The 27,479-nt window shown below is 24.8% G+C and overlaps 1 protein-coding gene across 1 annotated transcript; it reads left to right on the forward strand.

The window, feature by feature from the left end:
• The first annotated feature begins 1,729 nt into the window (after positions 1–1,729).
• On the forward strand, positions 1,730–24,528 carry LOC145835597 (myosin light chain kinase, smooth muscle-like). The gene is made up of 13 exons (XM_082943265.1): positions 1,730–1,826; positions 3,080–3,119; positions 3,289–3,386; positions 3,903–4,031; positions 5,383–5,536; positions 8,861–8,970; positions 17,303–17,402; positions 20,242–20,445; positions 21,034–21,175; positions 21,426–21,628; positions 22,008–22,160; positions 22,596–22,731; positions 23,822–24,528. Exons 1-13 carry the CDS (start codon positions 1,817–1,819, stop codon positions 23,966–23,968), a joined length of 1,626 nt encoding a protein of 541 aa, XP_082799391.1. The 5' UTR covers positions 1,730–1,816; the 3' UTR covers positions 23,969–24,528.
• The last annotated feature ends 2,951 nt before the right edge of the window (positions 24,529–27,479 follow it).

Genomic DNA, 27,479 nt, shown 5'->3' on the forward strand with positions numbered 1-27,479 from the left:
TTTATATTTGTAATAACGTAAATTATTATAAATAACTGTTTTTAACTTAAATTGTTATGTACTATAACTATAAAACTTATTTAGTTTTAGTTTGAATATGAAACGATAGTTTTAATTTCTTCAACATACCACTTTAAAAACAAATACTTACTTATTTCAAAAGTATTTTTTTTTGCTGTTATCCAATAAATAAATTTATTTACATTAAACTAAAGAAATAATATAAGTACAATTTAAAAACTTTCAATAAAACAGTCGTAAATAGAATATTTTAGGTAAAAAATTATACTTTTTAAATTAAGTTGTAAAAGTAAAATTAAAGATAAAACTAAAGTAATAATGAATGAGAAACCAATAAAACTTGTTAAGTATATATAAGCTGTGTATAAAAAATATTATAAAAGTACATAGTTTTTATATAAAAACACATTTTAAGTATTCGCGTCGTTTTAAATTTTCACAGTATAATTCAATTTTCAATTAAGAATTCGCTCTTCTTTTTAGCTCTTAGTAATTTTTAAAACTAAGTAAAATGTTCTATAAGAACTTATTTAAACTAAAAAACTGCATTTAAGAGCATTAGATTTAAACAAAATACATAAAATATAAAAAAATAAATTAAAACCATGTTAAATTTTGTTTAGGTTTGTTTATAATAAGCGTAAAACTTAGAACTTTTGAATTCTTGATTTTTTAAAACTATTTAAACTTTTTTAGTAGCAATTGGTAGCAATATGTTAAAATTATCGTTGGTTAAGACCAAGAAGCAACAGGAACCTTAACATTTAAAAAGTAGACAATAAACTAATTATTCCATAATTTTAAGCACTTCGTTGTTATCAAAAATATGAAAGACTATTTTGTTTTTAAAATCGGATATCCTTCTTTACAATTATTTCAATGTTTGTTGCAATAAAATCACGAAAATAATAAAAGCATTAGAAAACTTTATGTACAAAATTATAATAACAACAGAATTTTTTACTACTTATATCAAAGTACATGTTATTAGAACTAAAAATAAATACTAGCTATAGTTTTTCAGCTGAATTGTTTTAGATAAATTTATTACCTTAGCGAAGAGTGAGCATGTAAAGAAACTTAAAAGTAGTAGTTAAATTTTAAAAAGTTGATTTAGTAAAAAAATTGCTAAGTTTCTTGAAAAAATTATCTAATCTTCATAGTTTGTTTAGTGTATAAGTTATTTTAGCTTTATTTAAATAAATTTTACTAAAATTTTACTACATATAATGTTGCAAGTTTCTTAAAACATTATGATTTTAAACAATCCACGATAAAAATATTTTACATTTTACAAATTATTGACTTTAAAAAGTTTGTACTTTTATAAACTTTCTTAGCTTTGTAAAAAACTTGAATTTTTTCTTTGTATTGGGATAGCGCTTTAAAAGTATAACAATTTTGTTTTATTATCAAGTCAGTTTAATTTATTATAGACTTAAACTTTTACTCTACCCTTCTCACTTATAAATAATATAACACGTATTAGAAGAAAATACAACCGTTTACAAAAGCTTCGATGTTTGTTTTAAATTTTAATGTTTTATTTATAAACATCAGCATAAGTATTTGTTTTTTAAAATGTGTATAAAAATACTTAGATTTTTTTTAACCTAGATTAACTAAAAATAGACTAAAAGCGCGAAAAGCCTGGTGTCATTCTAGTAAAAGTACTAAATTTGTAACAAATCATTCTGACTTTTGAAGCTGAAAATTGAAAAAAAGAAAAATAAGAAGATTTTATCGCTGAAATAACAACCTTTTTTAGAAAACAAAACAAACAATATCAATTACAATGACTGAAGGTGAGATTTTTTTAAATATTAAAGCGTTTTTGGTGATTGTGGAACTTTTAAAATACTTGACAGAGACTCTAAAAACTTTTAACTTATTTTTTTTATTTGTGGTTGTAACAAACATAAAGTTATGCTATTTTAGACTAATATTGATTTTTCTACTTATTACTCCATTGATAGACAGCATATGATGATACGCATACACAATGTAGTTACATTATATACATTTAACCTCATTTTTGAATCTACGAGCTTATCTGAAGGCAAATGTCATGTATTTTTTCTAATAAATCTTTACGATTGCATGTATAAGTCATCAGTATACGTTTATTTAAAAAAGCTGATTTAATAAAAAAATGAACAAACGCGGTTGTTTTGCTTTATTCAATTAAAGAGTACAAGAGTTAAAATTTAATAATTATTATCTATCTAATTTTCTCAAATTTTTAAATTTTAATAACCAATTACGAAAAAATTGTGTATAATATTTAAAATTTGCCTCTATAAATTAGAAAACTTAAATCAACCTTGATTATTAATTTAGAATGAAAAAAAGTTGAATAAAGTGAAGTTTAGACAACTTGAATGACTTTATGTAAGCTTGAAATTGGGCTAAAGAAAAAAAAAATCTTTATGATTTCTTTAAAAAGCTATGTGTTCGGTAAAAAACTCGATTTAAAAAACTCTTACCTTTCAATCCTTTCCACAAATTAAGTTTTAATTAAAACATGAACAATAAAAACACGGTTTACTTAAAATCAATATGTGGTTTAAGAGCAGCAAAAATAAAAGTAATGCACAAAAGATTTATTAGCAAAGTCAGCATAGGAATATTTCGCTGTTGCAGTGAAAATAAAGAAAAAATAAACAAACAAAATATTAAATTTTAATGAGGTTGAACATAACTAATTTAACCTGCAACAGTTAGTGTGCCAAAATCTATCATGTTTCGCTACAATAGGCTTAACTTGAAAAAAAAAACGTAATTTATTTACTTCTGGGCTCTACATAAATTTATGTTTTGCCTTTTTTAGGCAATTTTTGTCTTTTATGTCTCTACAATTTTTAATAATTTATCAATTTTCTTATATAAAACTTTTTAGTAATTTTATAACTGAATTTTCAAAAGATAAAAAAAAAAATAAAAAGTTGCAAAGCCTCATTTATGTATTACTTATGTTAAAATTATCAGTTTTTTTCTTTCTTAAATGTAAAATAAAAATAGTTAAAATCTAACAAAGTTAAATTTTATATTTTTACAGTTCAAAATGCTAGAAATTGGTCTCGAACGAAAAGTAGAAGGTTTAATTTGCTTATAAATATATACATTTTATAAGCATTTTAGTCATGTTTATTAACTTTTTTACTTTTTTTAGCAAAATAAAAAGTTTATAGATTCATAGCCCAAATTATAAATTAGAACAAAAAACAAAACATAAAATAAACAATTGACGAAACTGAAAATTTCCAGTATTGACACTTCAGCAGCAGAAAACTTCCCACCATCAGCAAAACATTTCTTACCTACTTTGTACTCAGAAGAACAACTTTCAGACACGGAAGAACAAGGTACATTTTTGTCTTTATTGCTATCAAAAAGTATTGAACTTTTTTTTTTATAAACACATAAAAGATTATGTAAATGAATAGTGCAACAAAGGTTCTATCATACTCTTAAAACATTGAAGTAGTTGAAAAATGTTACGCACAGCAAAAAAATTAACCTTGTGCACTTTTGTTTAGGTAAAAAGACTTTAAAAGACTCTTAATTGACAGTTTTACTTAAAACTTAAGTTTTATACTTGGTTTGAATAAGTTTAGAGATAACAAACAATGTTTTTAAGAAAGCTAACATTTTGATGATAAAATCTAAGTGGTCAGATTTATATAAACCTTACGTGTGCAATAATTTTTGATCATTATCTATTAACGCAAGTTGTAATCAACTTTTTGAGGATAAAAAAAAAGCTAGAGTTGTCTAGATTTGAAAATTCAGCAAAGTATTTAGATACCAAGTCAGTTTGGTAATCAGAACAAAAGAAAACTATTATTGATGTAAACAAAACAATTAAAGCACAAAAACAGACGAGAAAAGTGGAAATGTCGAGGTTGACTCGCTAAAGTGCTGGATCGAATCAGGGTCGCAGTCCCAGTCGGATTTCAGAAAGGGGAGTTCACCTTTTCACATGTCGCTCATGTCCGACGTACCACTAGGTTTGATGAATAAAAAAAATGTTTGGGTGTAATCTATTTTACTTTTGATTTTATATAACTTTTGGCGAGGTAATTGTTCATAAAGGTTGTGTTTTTCTTTTTTATAATCAATACATTTATCCATTTATTTACAAGTATTTGTCAAGAAAAAAAAAACTGTACATCATTGCAATCTATATAAAAGCTTTGTAAAGTGTAATTTTAAGTAAATCGTTCTGATAAAAAAAATACACTGAAATCTGTTAGAAAATTGTTGTTCCTTTAACTAATTAAGTATGTAGGGGCACAAAAAGCAAATTGCAATCTGTTCAGCGTAAAAACGAGTAGCAAATCAATTTTACGGTTAATTACATGATTAAAGCAACTGTGAATTGCATGCTTTCGACATTAAAGTCTTATGTAAAGATTGTCTTTTTTATTTGTTAAACGTTACGCGCTGCATCTTATTTAAAATTTCGGAACAAACATTTTCGCCGTGTCACTCTGAATAATGCATTACGCGAAACTTTGTTGTTATTTTCATTGAAATAGTTCTGACCGTGCTTTGTTGTCAGTTTGAAGTCAACTGCTTGAATATTTTACTCGTTGAATTTTTAATTTAACTTTTGTTTTCACAGCATAATTACTTAAAAATGAATTTTACTAGTTTAAAACTTATCTTGTAAATGTTATTTAGATACTTTTGCTCTTTTAATAAACTAATTTTACTTTGTTATGAATAAAACTGCAAATTTATTTTTTATTCAGTTTTCAATTATAAAAATCTCGTAATAATTTATTTAGTTTTGTATCGACCAAATAAAGTATAGCAATAAACTTATTTTTAATGATAATTTTAAAAAATAGTTTTAGATTAGGGGTTGGCAATTTTTCTAATCGGCGGGCATATTTACCAAGAGAAATATTTTGTGGAACGTACTTTTTAGTAAAGTCTTTGCAAGCCGTTTAATTTTGTGAACTTGAATATACAAACAAGAAAAAACTCTTTAAAATTAAAACGTTTACTTTAAATCAAATTATAAACATATTTGTATTTTCAAATATAAATGGACCAGATATTTCTGCTTGGTGGGCAAATCAAGCTAACGGGCCGTACGTTACCAACGATAATTTAGGATCATATTTTCAAAATTCTTACACACTATTTTTCTTAGTTTACTAAATACAAAAACTGTCAACATTAAGGTTGTATACAATAATGGCTCGTAAAAATTGAACAGCTACATTCAAAAACACAAAGTATAAAAATCTTTACATACATTACATTATGCAACCATTATTATATTGCAACCGAGACCTTTACAAAAATATTTACATTTAACATTATCAACAAAGACAATTTTCATTGTAGCGCCTGCTGTCAAGAAGGTTTGTGCGCGCCCGAAGCTGAACAAGAGGTTCAGCAGCCTGCCGGACAACTGCCCGCTCCCGGAAGCTGCCGTGTTGCAGGATTGCGGAGGAAGAAGCAAGTACTCCGGAAGAAGCTCCGCAACTGAGCTATTGAGGTTAATTCTCTTATTAGTTAAATTAAAGTTTTTTTATAAAACTTCTTGTTGATAAAAATGTGTACTAATAATAAAGTTAGGTCGAAAGCTTATAGTTTAAAGGTTTAAAGATATTAAAAAACATTAAAGTAGACTTGTAGAATTTTAAGACTAAGATTTAGGTTATATTTTATCAAATTTTCATAAAGGTTCGATCATATTAAGATCGTTAGAGTAAAAGCTTTCGGTAGTCTGAGAGACTGAGACCCGGATTTAATTTTTATTAAAACTATCTGTTGAAAGTTTCAATAAAAAAGAAACTTGGGTCTAAGTTTACCGATAGCTTGTGGTCTAATAATGGAATTAATATGATCAAAACTTTACGGAAACTTGAGCTTTTCTCACGGCATACGAAAGTAGAATCTTAAGCTCTCTCGACTTTCGCTGATGTTCTTTTTTATCAGATTTACAACAAAAGTATAATTTTTAACGAAAAAACTATAGTTGTTTTTTAAATATAAAAGATTACGTATATAATAATAAAAATACAGTAGAAAAACTTTTTAAAAACTATTTAAGTAGAAAATGTAAAAAATATATTCTGTTCGAAAACGATTTTAGCCAAGAGTAATTATTCGAGATAGACTAAAAATTAATCAACACAAACACTTAAAATTATATCATTTGTTAACTTTAAATACAAATAATTCATACCTACGTCTTTAAAAAATAAACAACGTTAAAAAACTTTTCCAAATTATAAATTTTAAGTTATTGTAAATGTGTATCTGTTAAACAGTTTTATTCTAAGTTGCTATGTCTAGGAGAAGAAAAAATACGCTAAACAGATCTAATATAAATAAATAATTGTTTTTAAATTAAGTATTTTATAATAGTTCGAACTTAAGTTTTATCACCGTTTTTCTTCACTTATCCTAATTCTTCTTTATAAATTAAATTAAAACTAGTTGCAAAAACTAAATTTCTAATTGAAGAAGGAAGTTATATGATTTGTGTATACTAAATATTTATATAGTACGGAAGCAGGTAAATTTTATTTACAGTTTTTACATCTGTTACAGATTTAAATATAGCTCACAATCTGTTCTGTAACTAAAATCGTTATGCTGTAGTTTTTATTTCTAAGGTACATAAAAAAATATTTACAATTGAAATAAACTCATTAATAATCTAAACCCTAATATTTAAAAAATAAGCAGTTTTTAAGTTAAAATCAGTCTTAATAGCATAAAAACTTTACACAAAAAGTTTTAAGTTCTTACAAAACCTTTATTTACTAAACACTTAGATTTTTACTAACTTTTGAAACGAATTTAATTAATAAAAAAGTATATGCATGTTTATACATTTATATTAAGATTATTTATTCGATTTTTCGATGATACGGAAGTAAAAATGTTTATCATTTAATTAGTTTTTAAATAGCTTAGGTACTACTCAAAGTACTAAGAAATAATAACAACAGCGTTAAATTAATTCAGCAGTAGCTCAACTTTAGATTTTTACAGATATGCGTCTTGAAACAGTACATAAAACTTTAATTTTGTAAATTAAAAATCTAAATTTCTGTTTTCAACAGAACATTAATTTTGAAGATTTTAAATTTTAAACACCTACTTTAAGGTTAAAAAAAAACGAAGCAGAAAAAAATGTCATCCAGTTTAAATATTACTTATATTTTAAATACAATTTAAGAAACTTATGCTTTAACAAAAACTTAAAAGAACTTCATTTAAAAACTTTAAAAGCTAATATAAAATCCTACATAACTTCTAGTTTGTGTTTTTAAAAGGCAATGTATCTTATAAACTATCGAAACAAACTAGCTTTAACATATTAGTTTGGCTTAATTTGTATGCAAAATCAGAACTAATTATCTATTTTTTATTTTATTTTATTTATTTATACGTGGCACAATAGGTATATTCAAATAACGTACAGAAATTAAAAACGCTTTTAAAGTTTTCTAGACTATTTTTTATCTTTAAATAATTTTAAAGTACTGTGTTAACAATTTAAGAAAATGTTAACCGTTTGTTTATGTAAAAATCAATTTATTTATAGTTAGATTGTACAGAATCATAATTAATGGACAATGTACATGTATCATTCAGCACTATATAAACATATTCTTAGACTTCAGGACCATTTAATTGCAACAACAACATATCTGAACTTTCAATAACCGAACAAAACAATATTGACTGATTGTTGACAAGCTTAAAATTAAAAAAACGCACTGTAAAACTTAATTTGTACACATACTTATTTACAATTTTATGAAGTTAACAACAACTGCTGCTTATAAAAACATATTCTGTATACAATTAATGAAATAAATGAAAATAAATAGGTACTATTAAAACTTCAATTTTATTAGGTATAATATTGACAAGATTCAAAACTGTATTAATCATTTTATATATTCGAATAAAAGAAAAACAGTTTTTTAAATTATTAAACGCAGATAATTTTAAATATAGTTTTGCAATTTTCCTAAAGTATTTTAGACAAAATTCTGTTTAAAAAATTCCCTAAAAAGCATAAAAAAAAGAATTTGTTGTAATTGTTACAGAGTATGCAAGTACAAAAAACTACAAATTAATTAGATAATATAACGAACAAAAAAAAAATTAGTTCACTATCTTTAAAAGATTGACCGTTAAAACTTTTATGAATATTGTATTTATTATTTATTTTACTAGTTTAAATGTATTATAAATTTAACATTAAAAGAACCAAATTAAAAAATCAATCAAAAATTAACAAAACTCGTACAATCAAAATAACTTTATTAGTCTGTTCATTACAAACTGAAAAAAAAAGAAAATAAGTAAAGTTGTAAGTTTATACAATGTTAGTTTTATAAATTACTGTATTTTTTTAAATGTTAATGAAGTACAAACCAGTATTTTACACTTTGGTATTCATTGATCCTAAGTTAAAATTTGTTGAAGTAAGTAGAACACAAATAAATGAGTTTACTTAAAATTGTAATAACTATTTTAAAATCGATGTATACATAGATAACTTACATTGATTAACATAACTAAACGTATTTATAGTTTAGTTAGAAATATATAAGTTTGAAAAAATTATTAATTTAAATAGGTTATACGTATACATGTAAGTTATTAGATTTCTAACCTGAAACTTAGATGATATTACGTTTGTTTTCTATTTATAATACCATTGTACAACTTCTTAACTTAAAATTGCAATCTTTTTGTTCCGTGTAAAAAAATTATTAAATTTAAAAGAAGTTATTTATGCTTTTATGTTTTAGCTAGTATAGTATTTAAATCTGGTTTATTTACAATAAAGGAAACGGAGAAAACAGCTTGACTCAATTCACAAGATGAGAGTTCAGGAAGAATATTTTGATGCACTGTTTGAAAAAAATCAAGAGTTGACTAAAGCTGAACCTACTAAAGGTGATCTTATTTATACTGCTAAAAGAAAAACTAAAAAATAGTAATTAGTAAAATCAGTATTACATACTTTATCACTTTTTTTTACTGTTTTAAGTATGTAATTAAAACAAATTATTTAATCTATAACTAAATTATTATACGAAAAGTTTAACAAAATTTTAAGTATTGTATAATATTATAATTAAAAAAATAATAAGCAACTTTTTTTCGCTGTTATAAAACAAACAATGTTTTCCGACTGATTAGTTATAAATGAATATTTAAGACAATAAATTTAGGTTTGATTTACCTTTATTTAGAATAAAGCCATCGTAGGAAATTAGTAATGACTATACTTATATACATTATTGATTTCTGGAATCAACAAGACTATTCGGAAAATGTTAATTTAATTTAAATCCCTCGGCGTACATTTTTAGAGAAAATTCTATCTTTAGAATATTAATCATGCTAGTAAAACACCACTCTCTCGTTCAAATTAAGACAGATTGTAAGAGTCGTTGTAACTTCCTATATTTTTTATTTTAATAAACTGCTCTAACAACCTTACCTTAAATCATTCTGAACAAAATTTTAAGTCTTTCAGATTTGAGATATTTTTGTCCTGTGTAAATCTAGCTTGTTTATTTTATAATAAAATAGTTCATATTTAAAAAAAATTCATTCGAGCTTAATTTTTTAGTTAACATAGTCTCTTGTAAAACTAGCTTTTAAAACATTTTGTATTAAGTTAAAGATTTATAGAAGAATAGATTTTTTTATAAACAATATCTAGAACATCATGAAATGCTTTTTCTTTGTTGTTATTTACAAGAAACTGTAAAAAAGCTTCTATGGTATTTAGATAACTAAAGATTTATATAAATTATTGTAGATATTTTTATTTAAAACTTGGTTTGTGTATGTAAAGTACTACAAGTTTTATAAATGTTTTATTCATTAAACATATTATATCTTTGATTGTATATAATAAAATGTAGTTAAAAAAAAACTAATACAAAAATCTTTACCTTTATGTTAGTTCAAATTTTTTAGTTATAAAATCATATAAAAAATAAATTTTATCACTAATATATTTAAATTTACTATCTATGCAAAAAAATGTCTATGTCTTACGCATTTTTTTTTATCAAGCACCAAAAGATTATGTATAATTCTAATTTTGCAAGAGATCAGACAGTATATTTGTTTGCTAGACTAAAAAAAATATTTAGCTTCTCTTCCGTCGTTTTACAAAGCTACTTTTCGTAGACCTTGTATAAATAAAGAAAAAAAAAACTAGCAAAATAAAAACGTAAGCAAAGTAAATAAAAATATTTTGCATCAAACTTTTCGTTATCGAACAAGTATAAATATTTAACTAATAATATAAGGTTTTTTTTTGAATCTTTTTTATTACATTTGGTAATTAAATTTTTTGTTTTAAAACCTCATTACTTTGTTAATTTATTGTGAAAAATTTTAAAATAAAAATTTACTACAGAGCTATAACCCTAATGCGTCTAATTTTGAAACCAACTACTTTCTTTAGAATATTTTTGTTATAAAAATTATATGCTAAAACATATATGAAACTGGTTGAAAAATTTTGCTACAAAAATATTTTTCTGGTGTAAGTTAATTTAATGCTAAATACTTAGAATATGCTCAAAGGCTCTACCTAGAGGATCAAAAATTATAGCATTACCTTAAAACATTACTAAAAGGTGCCCTAAAATGCAAACAAGTAGTTTTTCTTTATGAGTTTATTCATATTAAACAATTATTTTATGACACGGTTATTAAAAACTTTTAAGAACTTTCAAATAATAAAAACAGTATTTCACAAAAATCTCTAATTAATTAATCATTAAAATTTATAATCACTGTTGTTTACTGAAAATATGAACAAGAGTACATTTGTAAATATTTGTTATTTTTTACACAACTTATTTTAAGCTAGAAATTCGTTGATTGGAGATTATTTCTTTTAGCTTTGTCTAGTTTGGTTCGCATATTGTGGTTTGCCGGCCACTGGTGTAAAGCAGTAGTCAGCAAACTATCGTCCACTAGTCGGATTGAGCCCGTCAAGCAGAAGTATCTAAACAATGACTTATTTTCAAGTTAACAATTTGGTTAAAATAGTAAAAACAAGTTATCGAAACATTTTTAAACCTTTTTTACAAACTTGCTGTTGACTTTAATATGAATAAACAATGATGCAGTTTTTACGAGCGTGAACTTGGCTTGAGTGGCTTTTTTTGTAATCTTTTTTAAACCAAACTTTAAAACATATTATTTTCAATTTCTTTAATGCTAACTCGGAACTTTTATATTTTTTTCTAAAGAACCTTCTTTTGCTTTGCTATTCACAACAATTTCCATCGAATTGGGCTTTTATTTTTTTAGTGCGGCCCCTTTAAAAATTTATCGATATTTTGCATTTTTTTACCTAACACCTATTTCTCCGTAAATAATTATTTTTTTTTTACTTTTATTTTTTAACATACTTATCAAACTGAGTTTAAAGACGTTATTCTTCTTTTTTTTGCAAAACTTTTTTTTTATAACATATGCCTAAATAAATTTTACAGAAAAACTCCAAATTTGCACGATTTTCGTTTTTTTGTTCAAGGTTTTATTGCAAAAATATAATATTTTTTATTTCTAACGGACTTATATATTTAAGTTTTATGACGTTATTATACTTTTTTCCTAACTTTTTTTTTGATATATGACCCATGCAAATTTTACCTAAATTCTTAGCACTCTAGCAAAAAATTCCTCAAATTACGTAAACAAAGTGTGCTAAAGTGCTAAGAATTCGGGTAAAACTTGTATGGGTCATATATTCAAAAATTAGTAATAAGTTAGGAAAAAATATAATAACGTCATACAACTTAAATACACAAGTCCGTTAAAAACTAAAATTATTATAGAAATATTATATTTTGGCAATAAAATCAAAATCAAAAAAACAAAAATCGTACAAATTTGGAGTTTTTCTGGAAAATTCATTTAGGCATATGCTATAAAAAAAAATTGCAAAAAAGAAAAGAATAACGTCTTTAAACTCAGTTTAATAATATGTTAAAAAAAAATTAAAAAAAATTTTTTTTGAGAAAATGGGTGTTAAGTAAAAAATGCAAAAAACCGAAAAATTTTTAAAGGAGCCCCACCACAAAAGTTAAAACCCAATTCGATGGAAATTATTGTGAAAAGCAAAGCAAAAGAACGTTCTATAGAATAAAAAAAGTTCCAAGTTAGCATTAAAGAAATTAAAATAATAGGTTTTAAAGTTTTGTAGAAAAAAAGCCATTCAAGCCAAGTTCACGCTCGTGCAGTTTTTCCATAATTATTTCGATGTTGGAAAAAAGTTGTTACATTTTAATCTTAATTAAAAAAGGCTGCGGACTTATAGTCTAACCCTAACGTAATCAAATAAAATGTTTAAATGATTAAGTTAGTTTCTTAAATTGTCTTATTTGCACAAATATTAAATTATATTATATAACTTTAGGTTGTTGTATGATTGTTTAGTTAATTCTTTTTATATTGCTCTGTCATTTATAACGTTTAAAAATAAAATCAAGTAAAAAAGCTAAACAGGATAGGTTTATTAGAAACATTAATTAGAATAAAAATAAAAATAAGCATAAGAAACTTAAGAATACAGAATTAAGTATAGTTAGCAAAGAAACTTTTTAAACTATAGAAAAATGTACAAAAATATTGAATATATTCAAAAAATTACTGAATCTTTAAATAGAATACTGTTTAAATTAGTGTTTTCATAATAGCTCGTTGTGTTCTTAAAAAAATAAGTGTGTCAAGTAGTGTTGTAGTTCAATGAACTTTAATCATTTAATAAATCATTCGTGTTTAAAAAAATTAAGTTTAAAAAAAAATTACTACATTTAATTATAAAAAAAGTTCTTAAGATTTTATTAAAAGTAGTAACTTTCTAAGTTTAATATTATTTGAATGTATTGAAAAACTTCTTAGCAATTTAACTGATAACTAGTTTCAAAAACTAGTGAGATATATTTTAGTTTTTTATTTATCTTTATATAAAATTCTAATTTTGTTAAACCTATTACTACTTGATTTTGTCAACTTTGTAATTTCATAAAAAGTTAAAATTTTCTAGTTTACCTATGCAAACTAAAAATAATTTTTAAACAACAAGAAACAAATTTTTTCAATGTAAAAGTTTGTTTGATTTTTCAAAAGTAAGTAAATTTATCAAAAAAGTATAAAGTACTTAACGCGATAATACAATTAGATTTTTCTGGGTCCTAGTTATTTAGTTACTATAGTTTTTACATAAACTTGTTACTAATTTAGTTGGTTTTTAAGTAATAATTTATTTGCAAGAACATTACATAGTAGTCAAAGTAGATTAGCCTTATTTTTCATATTTTTTCATAAGTTTTATTTTTTAACATTTATTTATTTATAACAAAGTTTGACCTTATACTAATAAAAAAATTTGATGTTTTAATGAAATTTAGCAAGGAATAATTCCAATTAGCCAAGTTTTTGTTTTAAACGCTGCACTGAACTGTTTTTTTAACCTGTGAAAGTTTTTTTTTAGTAAAAGTTTAGTAACTAGGACAATTTTAATGATAAAAGTATAGTTAAAAAGAAAGTACATGAAAATACTCCTATTTATTCATCGACTGGTATGAAAGTTTTTGTTTTTACGTTTGGTAAGCATGAAAAAAACTTTTTTTCTTAGATGTCTTAGAAAATTATTAATTTTTTTTTAACTAAAGGCATGTATTGCATTTAAAAATCTGATTTTTTTAATTATTTGAGTTATAAAGTGTGCTATATGTGTAATTAACCTGCCTTAGACGTAAAAAATGCACTAGAATAACAATTATAAGCTTCGCTCTCGAATTTTACTCTTTTTTTCATTATTATTACATGCACATTTATATAATAAAGAAGATATACATAAAATAAAACTTTATTTTTTTACTTATAATAGTTGTGATTAAATCTTTGAAGCTTTTGTTTTGTTTTGGTTCAAAGTTTAGATAAACTTAGTTTAGAAAGATGCTGAAATGTACAGATATAAGACAACAATGAGTGATCTTTTTTTATTACAAAAAATACTAATTTAGAGTAAAAACTAAAAACTTTTATATTTATTGTTGTGGAAAGTTTTTAAATTAGAATTTATTTTAACATATAGAACGTAAACAACAGTTTTTGGAATTAAACTTTTTCTGTAATATTTAAAAAAAGTTTAATTGAAAGAAAAAGAAACTATGAACTTATTATTTAAAATATTTGAAATACGTATTTTATATTAACTGTATATGTATTTTTTTAGTGTAAAACACTTTTATTTTGTTTGTTCATAATACATAAATAGCAAACTAAAGAATATATTTTGTTTACAAAAAATTTAGACAAAACAAAATTAGTTTATAAAAACTCACTTTTACTAAAAAAGTACTTTAGTACTCATTAGATTTATAGAATGTAATTTCATTTAGTTCTAGTTTTTTTAAATGCATAGGATGTTTACATATTTCTATTTATTTTGGTACTATTGTTTTTTTTTTCAATTAGCTTAATACGAGCTAATCTACAAATTAAAAAAATGAAGAAAAAAGTTTTATACAGTAAGCTAGTTTAGTTATCTCAAATTTGCGTACTTAACCGTTTGGGTAATGAAAAATAGGCTACTATAACGTATGGTTATAATGATGCTAAACTTTTATAATTTGTTTTTTTTCTATTTTTCATTTATCATAACTTACTAGTTTAAAACTCATAAAATATATAGTAACGTATATTATACTTTAGTGTGCTTTGTATACTGTTAAAAAGTTTTGCACAAAAACTATGTCTAGGTTATAAAATTGTTGGTTACAAACTCTTAATACTAGATTTATTAGAAGCTTTATATCAACCAAAACCAATAATTATTTACGTCATAGGAATTTATATAACTGTTATTAGTCAGATCAATAAACAAGCATAAAAGCAATCAAACTCTACATAAGTAAGTTTAAACGTAGGCTTAATATCACTAAACTGTAAAACTTATAACTAAAGTATTGAAAATTTAAATTTTTTTACCTAAGAAATGTTTCATTTAAAGTACCTGTATAAAAATTGTAATCACACTAAATAAACTTATGTGTATTTTAATACACTGTTACATTAAGTTTTAATAATTTAAAAAGTAATTAGTTCTAACTTCATTTTAATTTAATTGTAATAAAATTAATAAAAAAGTACTTGTGACAGCTTATTAATGTAGAAAAACCCTGTAAAAGGTATTTTTAATCAAAATAAACTATTTCTCAAAAGTTTTCAGTGTGAGAAAAATACTCACACAGGATTATTTTATACAAATAAAAACATCAGGGTTAATCTGTCATACGCGCACTTATTAACTCACAGTATTGAGCTTTGATATTTTTGTGAAGTCACTGCTAAAAATATTTGTCAGTATTTATGCGTGAGATAATAAACTTTCATTGATTGTGGTACAGCTAACTTTAAACATACTTGAAGTGTAGAAAACAAAAACGTCTACTTCATTATTTTCCTGATGTGATTAAAACATGTTCTTCTATTTAAAATAGTCTACATCAAGTATAAAGTTAAGCTAAACTCATACAAACTAGTTTATGATAATTAGTTAGCTAATCTAAGATTAATTACTTCATTTGAAATTAATCAATTAGTTGTTTAGTTGCCAAATAACTTTGATTTTTTTAGTATAGCTGTTTTATTAAATATTTTACCTTAATATTTCACGATGGATTTAAAAAGCCATAGTTTTTAATGATAATAAAGTTTCTTGGAAATAAAAGCACTATTGAGTTTTTGAATAGTACAGTTTTAGTTATTTTCGTTTCAGTACTATCAGAAATAACGACATTGATAATTTTGGATTAGAAAAAAATACGTGTTTTAGGATAAGTCTGTATAAAACTATTAGTTAAACAAAATTTTTTTTTTTAAATATCATGACTTATAGTATCATACAAAAATTTGACCTCAGAATTTAAAAACAAATTTCATATTATACTTTAACTAGTTCTTTCTTTTTAAGCTCGAAAAAACCTTATCATCTAAATTCTAATCTAATCTACAACTGTATACGTAAACTGTGAAAAAGGTATAAGTAGTTAAACTGTATTTCTAGACTGTTTTGTTTTTAAGAGTGTAAAAAGCATTCAAAGTGCCAACATTTATCAATATTGCTAATAAAAACTAAAATCTTAGTTTTACTTATGAATGTTCTTAAATTTTAAGTTTACAAATTTTACAATACTGATAAGTGTTAAAAAGAAATTTGGAGTAAACTAAAATTTTATATACTATTTCACAACTCTAAGATTTTCTTAAAAACACGATTTTAATGACTAATGTTGAAACTTAGGTTTCGAAATAAATAAGAAAGTTGAAACACAAACACTTCCTTTTGAAAACTATGCTAGAAATTTTTATTTTTATAAAACTTTAAGGTTAAACATTTTTAATACTATAATAAACCTTTTTTTACCAAAATATATGACTCTTAGATTATAGTTCTTAAGTTTTCGAAAATTTTCAAATCAAAAATTTTTTTTATCTGTAATGCGATAGGATGAAAAGCCATAGAAAATCAGTAAAAAAAATCAAAACAAATTAATGGCTTGTTCAATTCTAATCAACTAAAGAATACGATAGATAAATAAATCGATTATGGAAATGTATTAGTCGCATAAAGTTGAACATATCGTGAAATTGTTTATATACTTTGTTTCAAAAATTTAATCATAAGATTAATTTAGTAGTTAGTCTTATTATTTTTAATCGTTCTTAATCCAGCGACAAACTATGTCTTTTTTTAATAGTTTCCAATTATTTAAAAGTGTTGTAGTAAACTAAAGCATAAATAAAACACTTACAAACATTCTTAAGCCTATACAAAGGTATAAAGCTTTTAAAAAACAAACGCTTTTCCTTTAAAAGTTAAAAACTGAAGGTGGCCAATGATTACAGATTAAAAACTTTAAGTTAGAACTTTTGTTGAAGTTTTTGAGTATATCTGTCAGCAAATACAGACCATAGTTTTTACTGATTTGGAGACATTTTTTTCATTAGAGGGCAATATTTATTTAAACAGGGGCGATCATTAAAAAAAAAATCTGCTAAGGGAGAGTTTATGAATATAATTTTTTTGAAATTTTGTTATAGATTTACAAATGATTTTTATTTTAAATTTAAAATTCTGTCTTCAGTTGCTCCTAACTAATAGATTCTCTTAAGTGTTTTAAAAGTAATATTTGTAACTTTCTTGAATAGCTTCCGTTTATCGGCATTATTTTTCTGACAGACACTAAAAAAGAAGCAGCAAATTCACGAATGAAAATGACAGTGCTTAGAACAGACAAAACACCTACTGAGCTTTACGACTTTAAAGAAATACTCGGAAGGTAAGGTCTAAACAGCCAAAAGAAATTTTTAGCAATCAAATAATCATAATTATTTTGTTTTTATTTTGTCGAGTTGGTTGAACTGTATAAAAACAACAACTTTTTTCGATTTATAATTGCTTTCTTGATTATTCTTTATATATATTGTTGTTTAGTTTACAACTAAAACTCTATCTTTAACTAATTTTAAAAGCTTTATTTTTTAGTATTCTAAAATCTTAAATAATTACATAAATAAACTTCCATTAACAAAGTTGATAAACTTTATTTTAGCTAAAAACTAAATAAATTTTACAGTTTTTACAAAAAAGTCGCGTTTAATAATCTGAGAATCTCTTTGAAGGTATTATATCGGCTGTGGCTCATCAAACTATAAAAATATTTGAAAGAAATAAAGAATAGGATTTTAGTAAAATTATGATTTTAAGTAAAACAAATAGTAAAGCTGAGTTGGATTTTTTTGAAATAAAAACTACTAGTAACCAGGGACGTAGCTAGCTCAAAAAAGTTACGAATCTGCAAAAATTAAAACATCTGAAATAACTCGTGATAACCGGGAACACAGCAATTTAAACTACCTCTAATGTTATTGAATTTTATCTGAAAAAATCCAGTTATGTTAATACATCAAAAATGGAATGTTGAGGTACGAGTGATAACTGTATACAAGGCAATTTAATTCGCTCAACACCCCCTATGACTCTTTATGTCTTGTCACTTGTGTAAACCAAGAAAACATTCATTAAACGGTAGGAATTTTTATAGGTAGTTTTAAATATTGGGTACTTTCAATTGCAGCAAATTTGCAAAAAAAAAGTACTAAATATTTTGATGACGTCATTAACTTTACTTTGGGTAGTTTTGAAGCTTAAACTTGTAAAAAAAACAAAATTGCTGTCAAAGCCTATGACAAATTCACTTTTTTAATTTTCTAAAATATGAAAATAATCATATCTGAAATAAAACAATAGAATAATACTAAACATTTCCCTATGTTAACAAAATTATAGAAATATTTTTTGTTAACATAAAGTTACAATTTTAAATTCAAACACAAATTTAAAAAGATGATTTTTAAAATTTTTGTTTTATAGTTTATTGATAAATTTAATTCATAAAAAATTTTGAACTAATTATACATGAGTTATGTACTTCAATAAAAGCAACCTTTTTGTAGTTTGAAATAAAGTTAACAGAGAGGCCATCAAACCTAAATGCTTATGGGAATCTTGGAATGTTATATAAAATTCAAGAATGACTTGAAATTCTGATCACTTATTTTGTCTAGAAAAGTAAATAAGACTTGAATTTAAAAAAATATATTAAATTTTGAAAAATTGAAAGAAGTTTCAAAAAAACTTTAGGAGCCACCTTGGGTACAGGGAGGGTGTAGATCACTTTTATTCTTTACAAGTTGATGTCACTTTATGATATTTAATCTAAACTACAAGTATCTTTATACAGATTTTTTATACCAAAACAAATTTTTGATATAAAACATTAAAATAGGAGAGTACAGTAGGTTTTAATTGTCATCTTTTACTATATTTTAAATATTGAAAGGAATACTTCCTTAAAATTTGATCAGGGTTGCCAAAACACCTGGAATCCAGGAACTTGACTGTTTAAACAAAAACTGGAAAAACCTTGAACTTTTGAAATTAAAAAATTTAAAAAAATCTAGTGTTTAAAAAAAAATTATCAAAAATCTGTAATTTTTAAACTACTTCTACATGTAAAATAATGAAATTTTTATAAAATATGATAACTTGAAGTCATCACTAATCTATAAAAGAAAAATTTTCAAAGTCAATAGCTTAATTTTTGGTTGAATTTAAAATTGTAACTTACACAAAAAATATCAAGGTTGAAAATTATATTTCCTTAGTTTTGTTAACATAGTGAAATGTTTAGTATAGTTTTATTTCAGATACAATTATTTTTATATTTAGAAAATCAAACAAAGTGAATTTATCATAGGCCTGGACAGAAAATTTTTTTTTTTTTACAAAGTTTATCCTTAATAACTACCCAAAGTAAAGTTAATGACATCATCAAAATATTGGGTACTTTTTTTTTTGCAAAATTGAGGCAATTAAAAGTACCCAATACTTAAAACTACCCATAAAAAGTTAAAAAGTCCTACCCTTCTTTAAAAACAAGTATAAAAAATCACCATTTAACTCAAAATCACTTATACTGTTTTGAAAATCAAACATTTAACGTAGTCAATAGTAACAACAAGTTATGCAAATTTTTGTAACATAAAATTTTTGTATGATTTAGATTTTTGAAGCTACAGCTTCCTTTAGAATCAATTTTGCATTGCAGCTTTTTGACAAAATAAAGCTTTAACGCCCTAAATGTTACAATTTGGATGTATTTAATTCGTTCAATTTTTTTACGACACTAAAAATGCTAAAGAGTACATATATGTTAAAATTATCTCTCAGGAGTGCAAAATTAAGCATAAATGAATAATAAAAGCTAAGACAGCAGAGTCTTTTCAAGCTGAAATAAACGCAAGTTTTTTTTCAAATAAGTATACGTTTCTGTAGATTTGCAGAAACTTACAAATCTACGTCCCTGCTAGTAACTAAATTAGATTTTCGATTTTTGTTAACTACAGTTTTTGTACTAAAAAATTAATTTAGTTTTTTATTCATTTTGATTACAATTAATTTTTATATAGTAGTGTAGTACTAAAATTTTGTGCACTTTAACGCGTACAGAAATAAGACTTTTTTAAGTTAATAAATCTGACGAAAAAGCCATCGTAAAAAACATTAAAAAAAGTATTTGACTGTTAGAGTTTAAATTTACAATTTCAACTTCACAGTGGCCGTTTTGGAAAAGTGTACCTGGCAGTCGACAAGCAGACGGGAGGACAGTACGCGGCGAAGCAGATGGCTTGCAGGAATCAGAAGCAAGTAAAAGAGTATGAAGATGAAGTCTCCATAATGAAAATGCTGAATCATCCGCTCCTCCTCAGCTGCAAGGACGCGTTTCATCAGGGAGACCAGGCGACACTTATCCTCGAACTGTTAGTCTGCAGTCAATATAAACAAGCTTTGACGTTTATATAAATATCATTAGCAAATTTTAAAGGGAAAGTTTTTAAAATCAGAACTAAATGGTTAAAAATAGTTATATGTATTTATATTCCTATTAGCTTCGTTTAATTAATTTCGTAACTTTGTAGTTATGATCTATAATTGTTTTGCATTCATGCTTTAAGATTAACTGAAATAATTAAAAGAAAGTTAAAGTAAAAATCAAGTCAATTCACCAGGAAAGTTACAAACTAGTATTTTTGTCTTAGTTTTGCTTTTCGTTCCAAAGTACCTACAGTTGTAAATTGAAAAGTCAAAGTTTTTATTTTGGTATGACTAAAATAAAGTATCATTGATATATTTTTGGTTAGTTGTTTTACTGAAATTTTAAAATAACAAGAAATAAATTAAAACTCTAAAGTTTAAAAACATTACTGTAGTTTTTTAGTTCAAGCTTAAAATAGTTTCCCATTTTAAAAACTATTATACTGTTATTGAAACATGATATCTATATTACATACTTGAATAAAAAATAGTTTTGTAAGTGAGCAAAAATTTCAATATGTTCATCAAAACAGGGTAACGGGAGGAGAACTATTCGACAAAATAGCCGATGAAAATTTTGAGTTGACTGAAACCATGGCTTGCAAATACCTTATACAAATTTTGAAGGGAATAAGCTACATGCATACCATGAATATTCTGCATCTCGATCTAAAAGTAATTTGAATTTACTAAACTATAATTTCATATATTTTAGTTTAAAAAGTATTGTTACATAACAGTTTTTGTTTAAAGGAGTATTAAACTAACTTCTTCGATTTAGATAATAGTTATGCACTATAAAAATATTCTTTGTATAAAGACTCATTATCAAAAAAGCTTAAAACGTTCTCGCCTATGATTTTGATAATTTTACAAAACTTTTAAACAATATATACAACCTTCATCAACTTTTCAAAAACCGCAGCCGGAAAACATACTGTGCTTGAGCAGAGAAAGCTCAGAGCAGATAAAAATAATAGACTTCGGGTTCGCGCGAAAGTACGACCCGAGGAAGCCGCTGAAGGTCATGTTCGGCACACCTGAGTTCGTCGCCCCGGAAGTGGTCAACTTCGACGCGCTTGGGAAGGGTACGGACATCTGGAGCATCGGCGTGATCGCGTACACCATGTCGGTTTGAATAAGTTATGTTAAAAAAAAATCTAAAACTTATTTTTAATACTCATGTAAGCTTGTAATTTATCTTTAAGTCGGTCTGTGGTTGCATTTACTAATTAAAAAAACACAGTATAATTAAATTTAAACTTTTAAACTTTTTAATTTTGTTTATATTTTAACAAAAGCTCTTAATTTACCCCTTTTTTATAAAAAATGTTAAAAAACACCTTTATATCTACAGCAACTACTATTGGAGGTAAAATATTTAACGCCATTAAATTAAAAAGGAATATATAGATTGAAACATTTTTGTTGAAAAGAAAACTATAGCTAAATAATTAAAAAACATCATCAAGTTTTTTAAGCTTTGACAAGTTTTTTATTAACTCAGGGTTTCAGGGTTGTCACCGTTTATGGGCGACAACGACCAAGAAACGCTTTCGAACGTCAGCTTGGGTGAATTTGATTTCGATGACGAAGTTTTCGACGAGGTTTCTGACGACACTAAAAACTTCATTCAGTTTCTGCTGCATCCAGATCAAAAGTTTTTATTTTGTTAACTGTTATTCTTTTTAAGAAAATTGTGTTAGTTTGAAGAGTAACACATGAAGTGTTACCATGTTATTTGTCACAAAGAATATTTTTTACTATCAGTTGATACCAAGTTTTACAGCTTTATGTATATTCAACTTCAAAACGTTTTTTTATTAAAAGATAACCTGCACTAGAAATTGATGCAAAATATTTTCCGTATAACTGCAAAGGAAATCTAATGAACAACATGTCTTTTGATTAATATGCTTTAAATATATATTTTAAGATGATTAAGTTACGTATGTAACTAGAACAAAAGTGTTTAAGCTATAAAATATAACTTATCTTGGCCAAATTCCGCCACTAAATTTACAAGAATACTTCTAGAAAAAATAAGCTAAATAGGATCTTTAAAAAAAAACTTTCATCAGTAAAACTCGAACAGAAAGCGGCCGACTTCCAAACAGTGTTTGGCTCACGACTGGCTAAAAAAAGCAGCTGAAGAAGAAAGTAGGCAGCAGAAGAAGCTGTCGGCTGCAAGAGTCAATTTGAGAAAGTTCATCGCAAGAAGACGAATGCAGGTGAGTACGAGTTATAATTTTTTATGAACAGCTCGTTTAATAGTTTGCTCTTTTTTGAAAAACAAGGTTTGCAATTTTCTTGTTTATAAAGAGAGTTGTCGCCTATTTGAGCTTATAAACCTTTTAAAAATTCAAGCAACTAAAAATTTAAATTCCTAATTAAATCAGTACTCGAGATTTTTTTCGTAAATTATGTTTTGTTTATTGAAACTTTAAGCTTTTTAGTAAATATTGGATAGAGTCTGTTATACTAAACATTTAAAAATGGTAAATTTTTAAAAAACTGAATCCATTTTTAAGTAAAATATCGGACTTCATTAGAAAAAATTCGCGAGCTGCTGTATTTTTGAAAATAAACATTAAAAATTCAAAACTTTTATTCAAAATTGACTTAATAATGAAAGAGTATGAAGTTTGAAATACTTCTTAATAACAATTCAACAGTCTCGTTGGACTACTTCAATTTATTTTACTAACCTACGTTTTTTTAAAATAAGTTGCTTTAGGTTTCTGTTTTATCCTACCGGCTTTCATTTTACCAATACTTGTATTAGGCCAAATTTGAAAACTATTCTTTATTTTTAAATAATATAAAATTATTTTTGAAAATCATGCAAATTGTACCTGTGAAAGTGTTAAAAATAAAGCCTTCATGTTAATTTAATTTAATAACTTCACATACTTGTTTTATACGTTAATTTTTTAGAACACTAAGTAATAGCTAACGATCAGTTCTTATACGATGAATTAAGTAAAACGAAATTCTTAATATTGTACTAAGTATTATTTTTTTAAGATCTGTAAAAATATAGTCAAAAAATAGATGTTGTTCAAAATTTTTATGTTTAATTTAACAAAAAGATTGATAAGTACAAACTTAAAAACAATGATAATTGAAAAGCTGTTAATATTAATTTAGTAAAGGGGTAAAATAATATCTAAACAACATTTAAAGTCCGTGTAAAATTTATATATTTAACCATCCAATTATGTCTTTTATATACGTTTCTTTTATCACCAAGCCTAATAGCACTTAGTTTATCATTTGGTTTTAATATTTCAACTAATACAAATTATCTTGAATTAACAGAAATCCATTAATGCAGTCCGTGCTATTACGCGTTTAACGAGTAACCTTAAAAAGATGTCTATGAACTGTGAAAAGCTGTCTTTAGACACAACTGCCGTATTAGCAGCACACGAAACTAAAGAGGAGAAACCTAAGCAGGAAGATTAAGTACTTTCACAATTTAAAATATGAAAACTTCAAAGATAGTTTTTAACTGGTTATTGTGTGCAGTATTTGTTTTAAACTCTTTCGTTTGTACCTTTTTTAGTAAAAGAAACATAAACTAAAAACTTATAATAGTTTAAATAACGAACTTAACTTCTAGTAAAACTATTTTATTTACCTAACTTTTTAGTTTAACTTTTATAAATACACCTTTTATAGAAATATGAAAACTTTTTAAACTTCTGCTATAGATTTTAAATAATTGAACTAAATAAAGAAGATGTTTTGGTAACTTTAAAAAGTTGCAGTTTAGTATAAACTGATGCTAGTTATGTGTGTTAATATTTTATTTTTGCCTAAAGTATAATAACGCTTAAACAACAAAAAAGTTTACTTTGTTTGCTATCAATTAATAAAACAGAAACATTTATTTAATAATAATGTATAGTTTTTGAGCAGCACTTTTGAAACAAAAAAGTTGTTCAAAATATTTTAGATGCATGTGTTACGCTTAATTTTAAACTCTAAAATGTGTTTTATTAGTAAATAAACCTTTAAGTTTACTTTATTTTAATTACATTAAACTTACAAATAAGGTATAATAGTTTATAAAAACAATTTCACGGTATATCTTTATTCAAATTAAATTATTATGAATATATTTGTTATGTTAAATGTTAGAACTACAATTTGTAGATGATACTTAATTAATATATGGGCCTTGACTGTTTATTAAACGAAGGATAATAAACTAAAATTTATGGATTACACTTACAATTTTTTATGCAATATTTTACTTCAAAGGTTTACTTATAAAAAAAAAGATTTGTATTAAATAAAGCAGCTAAAAAATTTGCGAACAAACATTTTAAGATTTTGGTTTTTAATAAAAGTTTGAAAAGAAGAAAATCCATAAAGTATCGAAGTTGACATTTACCGTAGAACTACAGTTATCTATTGTTTATTGCGCCTTTTTTATTTTAACTTTTCGTGTAGATATTTTATAGTGACGTAACATTAAATTTTAAGAACTTGGAAAATCTCAAAATAATGACCATAGTTAGTTAATACAGTAGACTACCGCTTAAGTACGCACATTTTTTGGTAAGCACCTCGCCTTAAGTACGCACTTACCTAGAAAGATTAAAAAAATCTAAATTTTCTTAGATTTAGATTTTTTCTGAAGACTTGTTCCATAGAGTCATTTTCTGACACCTTCCATCCATTTTTATAAATTTTTCTAAAATTTCTATTTTTTTTTTTAATCAAAAACTTTCAGACTATCTGCAAAAGAAAGGCTAATTTTAAAGTGACATAATACAAAACTAGCTAACCACCAAAACTAGTTACAATTTTTATAAAGTCAAAATAAACATATTAAAAGAAGCAACAACAACAAAAAACTAAAGTTTAAAAAAAATTAATGAGCATCTTATCACTGTGCACTTATACTTTAAATGTTTCTACTGATATAAACTTTCTTACAAAAACAGTCCTGAATTTTTTCTTTCAAATAAAAAAAAATCAAACACTTTTTAGCTAATGGAAAATTATAGTAAATATATTAACTAAACTAAACTTAGCTAGACTAGCATTATGTAGAAACTTTTTATAGAAAAAATAAATCATTTTGAACTCTATTAAAAAATTTTGCAGATTAGAATTATGTATCAAATGTTATTTAAAATAAAAAGATTTGTTTATTTGGCTTAATTGTTTGGTTCCTAGTTGTAAGAAAGAAAACAAACAACTAAATTTCATATTATACTATGTCGTCAAAAAGTACGCACTACCCGTGCTAAGTACGCACTTTTTGGTCGGGTTCAATTTGCGTACTTAAGCGGTAGTCTACTGTAGTTGTTAGGATTATATCATACAGAAAATTAGTAAAGTATTCACATTCGTTATTTTTTTTGACTTTGACTTTTTTTTAAGAAAAGTTGTAAAAGATAAGCAAATAGAAGAAGTGATAGGCTAACTGTTGTATATAAAGCTAACACATTTGATCAATTAAGAATCTTTCTTGAGTATTATTTTACCCATAATTTGAATAAATAAAAAATGACAGAGGTTTACAAACCAAACAATATTAATACAAACCAATAACAATAATAATATTAATACCAATACTAACCAAACCTTAAGACAATCAAACACGAATGTTTTCAAATGTTGGATCATTAACTCTTAAACTTTTAAGCTGTTTTCTGTTAGCCAAGCTTAACTACTCCAATATTTCTTTTTTGATACCTTTTTTGTCTGTAGAGCATTCATAGTATAACTTACAGTAACCATATTGTAGTACTTAAGTTTCTTAAATCGTTCTTTTTGTATGTCAATTATTCTTTATGACTTTTGTATTTTATCTTAATTGCAATATATAAACATTGTTATAATTCAGAAAAATCAATAATATGAAAAAAGTTATTTTATTTTGAATTAAATTGAGTCTGTAATTGCTTACATATTGTCTTTTTAATCACCAAATTCCCTCTACAATATCCTATTATTAACATCAATGAAATTGATACTTATAATATGAAATCGGATTGAAACTTGTTGGTTCTTATTGGCAACATTCTGAACTTATTGTTGTTTTCTAGGCTATCTTATGAATTTAGTTCTTTGAAAACTTTTCTGAATTGACTTTAGTAAGCATACAAATAGTTGTAATTGAGCTAGTTTCTTCTGTGCTACGTTTGAACTTTTCAAGTCACAAATAACAAGCGAGAATTGTCCACTGTAGATACATCAGAGCTAGCTTGGATATCATTTGCACTACAGATGTTATTTTTAGTGAAATGTCTCTGGACAGTAAGAACATCTTTTTTACTGACTTTGCGCTACACACATTTAACAAGTTTGCTTGAAGCGATCCATGGACTTGTTTTCCAAACTTCAAAAAAGTTTGTCTTTTCTGTCACTTCAAAGACTTGATCAATAGTTTTGCGAGTGTCAGGTTGTATTTACTCCACTTATCTCATTTATTGAAACTTTTATTCATCTAGTTCATTTGAACTGTTTCTTTTGTTTAAGAATATTTTAGTAGAATTATTTCTTGTCTATAGTCCTCTACAGAAATCCAAATTAAATAGGTAATGACCAACGACTTTTGTCATTTACATCTCATCGCATGCCGTTTTGCAAAAAAAAAAACATTTTCCCTAGAGAGTAATTCGTTTAAAATTTTTCAATTAAATCAAACAAAATAAAAAATATATTAAAATTCAAATTTCACAATTTACAACTGCTGCGTCTCTCACTCATCTTAGAGTTTGAACTTTAGTTGTATGTAAGAGACTATCGAAATGAGTGAATTTTGATTGATAATGTGTGGCCCAACAAAGACTTAAATTCTACTTGATTCTGAGTTAACTGACCTAATAATCTTTCTATTACTAATTCTAAGTAAGTGAATGAATAACAACATAATTCAACCAATCATTCTAAATAAGAATATATAAATACAATACCTTTATATCCTAACTATCACTAAAACTACTATAGAGGATAA

This window comes from Thalia democratica, chromosome 5, assembly GCF_965202585.1.
Source record: "Thalia democratica chromosome 5, ktThaDemo2.hap1.1, whole genome shotgun sequence".
NCBI lineage: Eukaryota > Metazoa > Chordata > Thaliacea > Salpida > Salpidae > Thalia > Thalia democratica.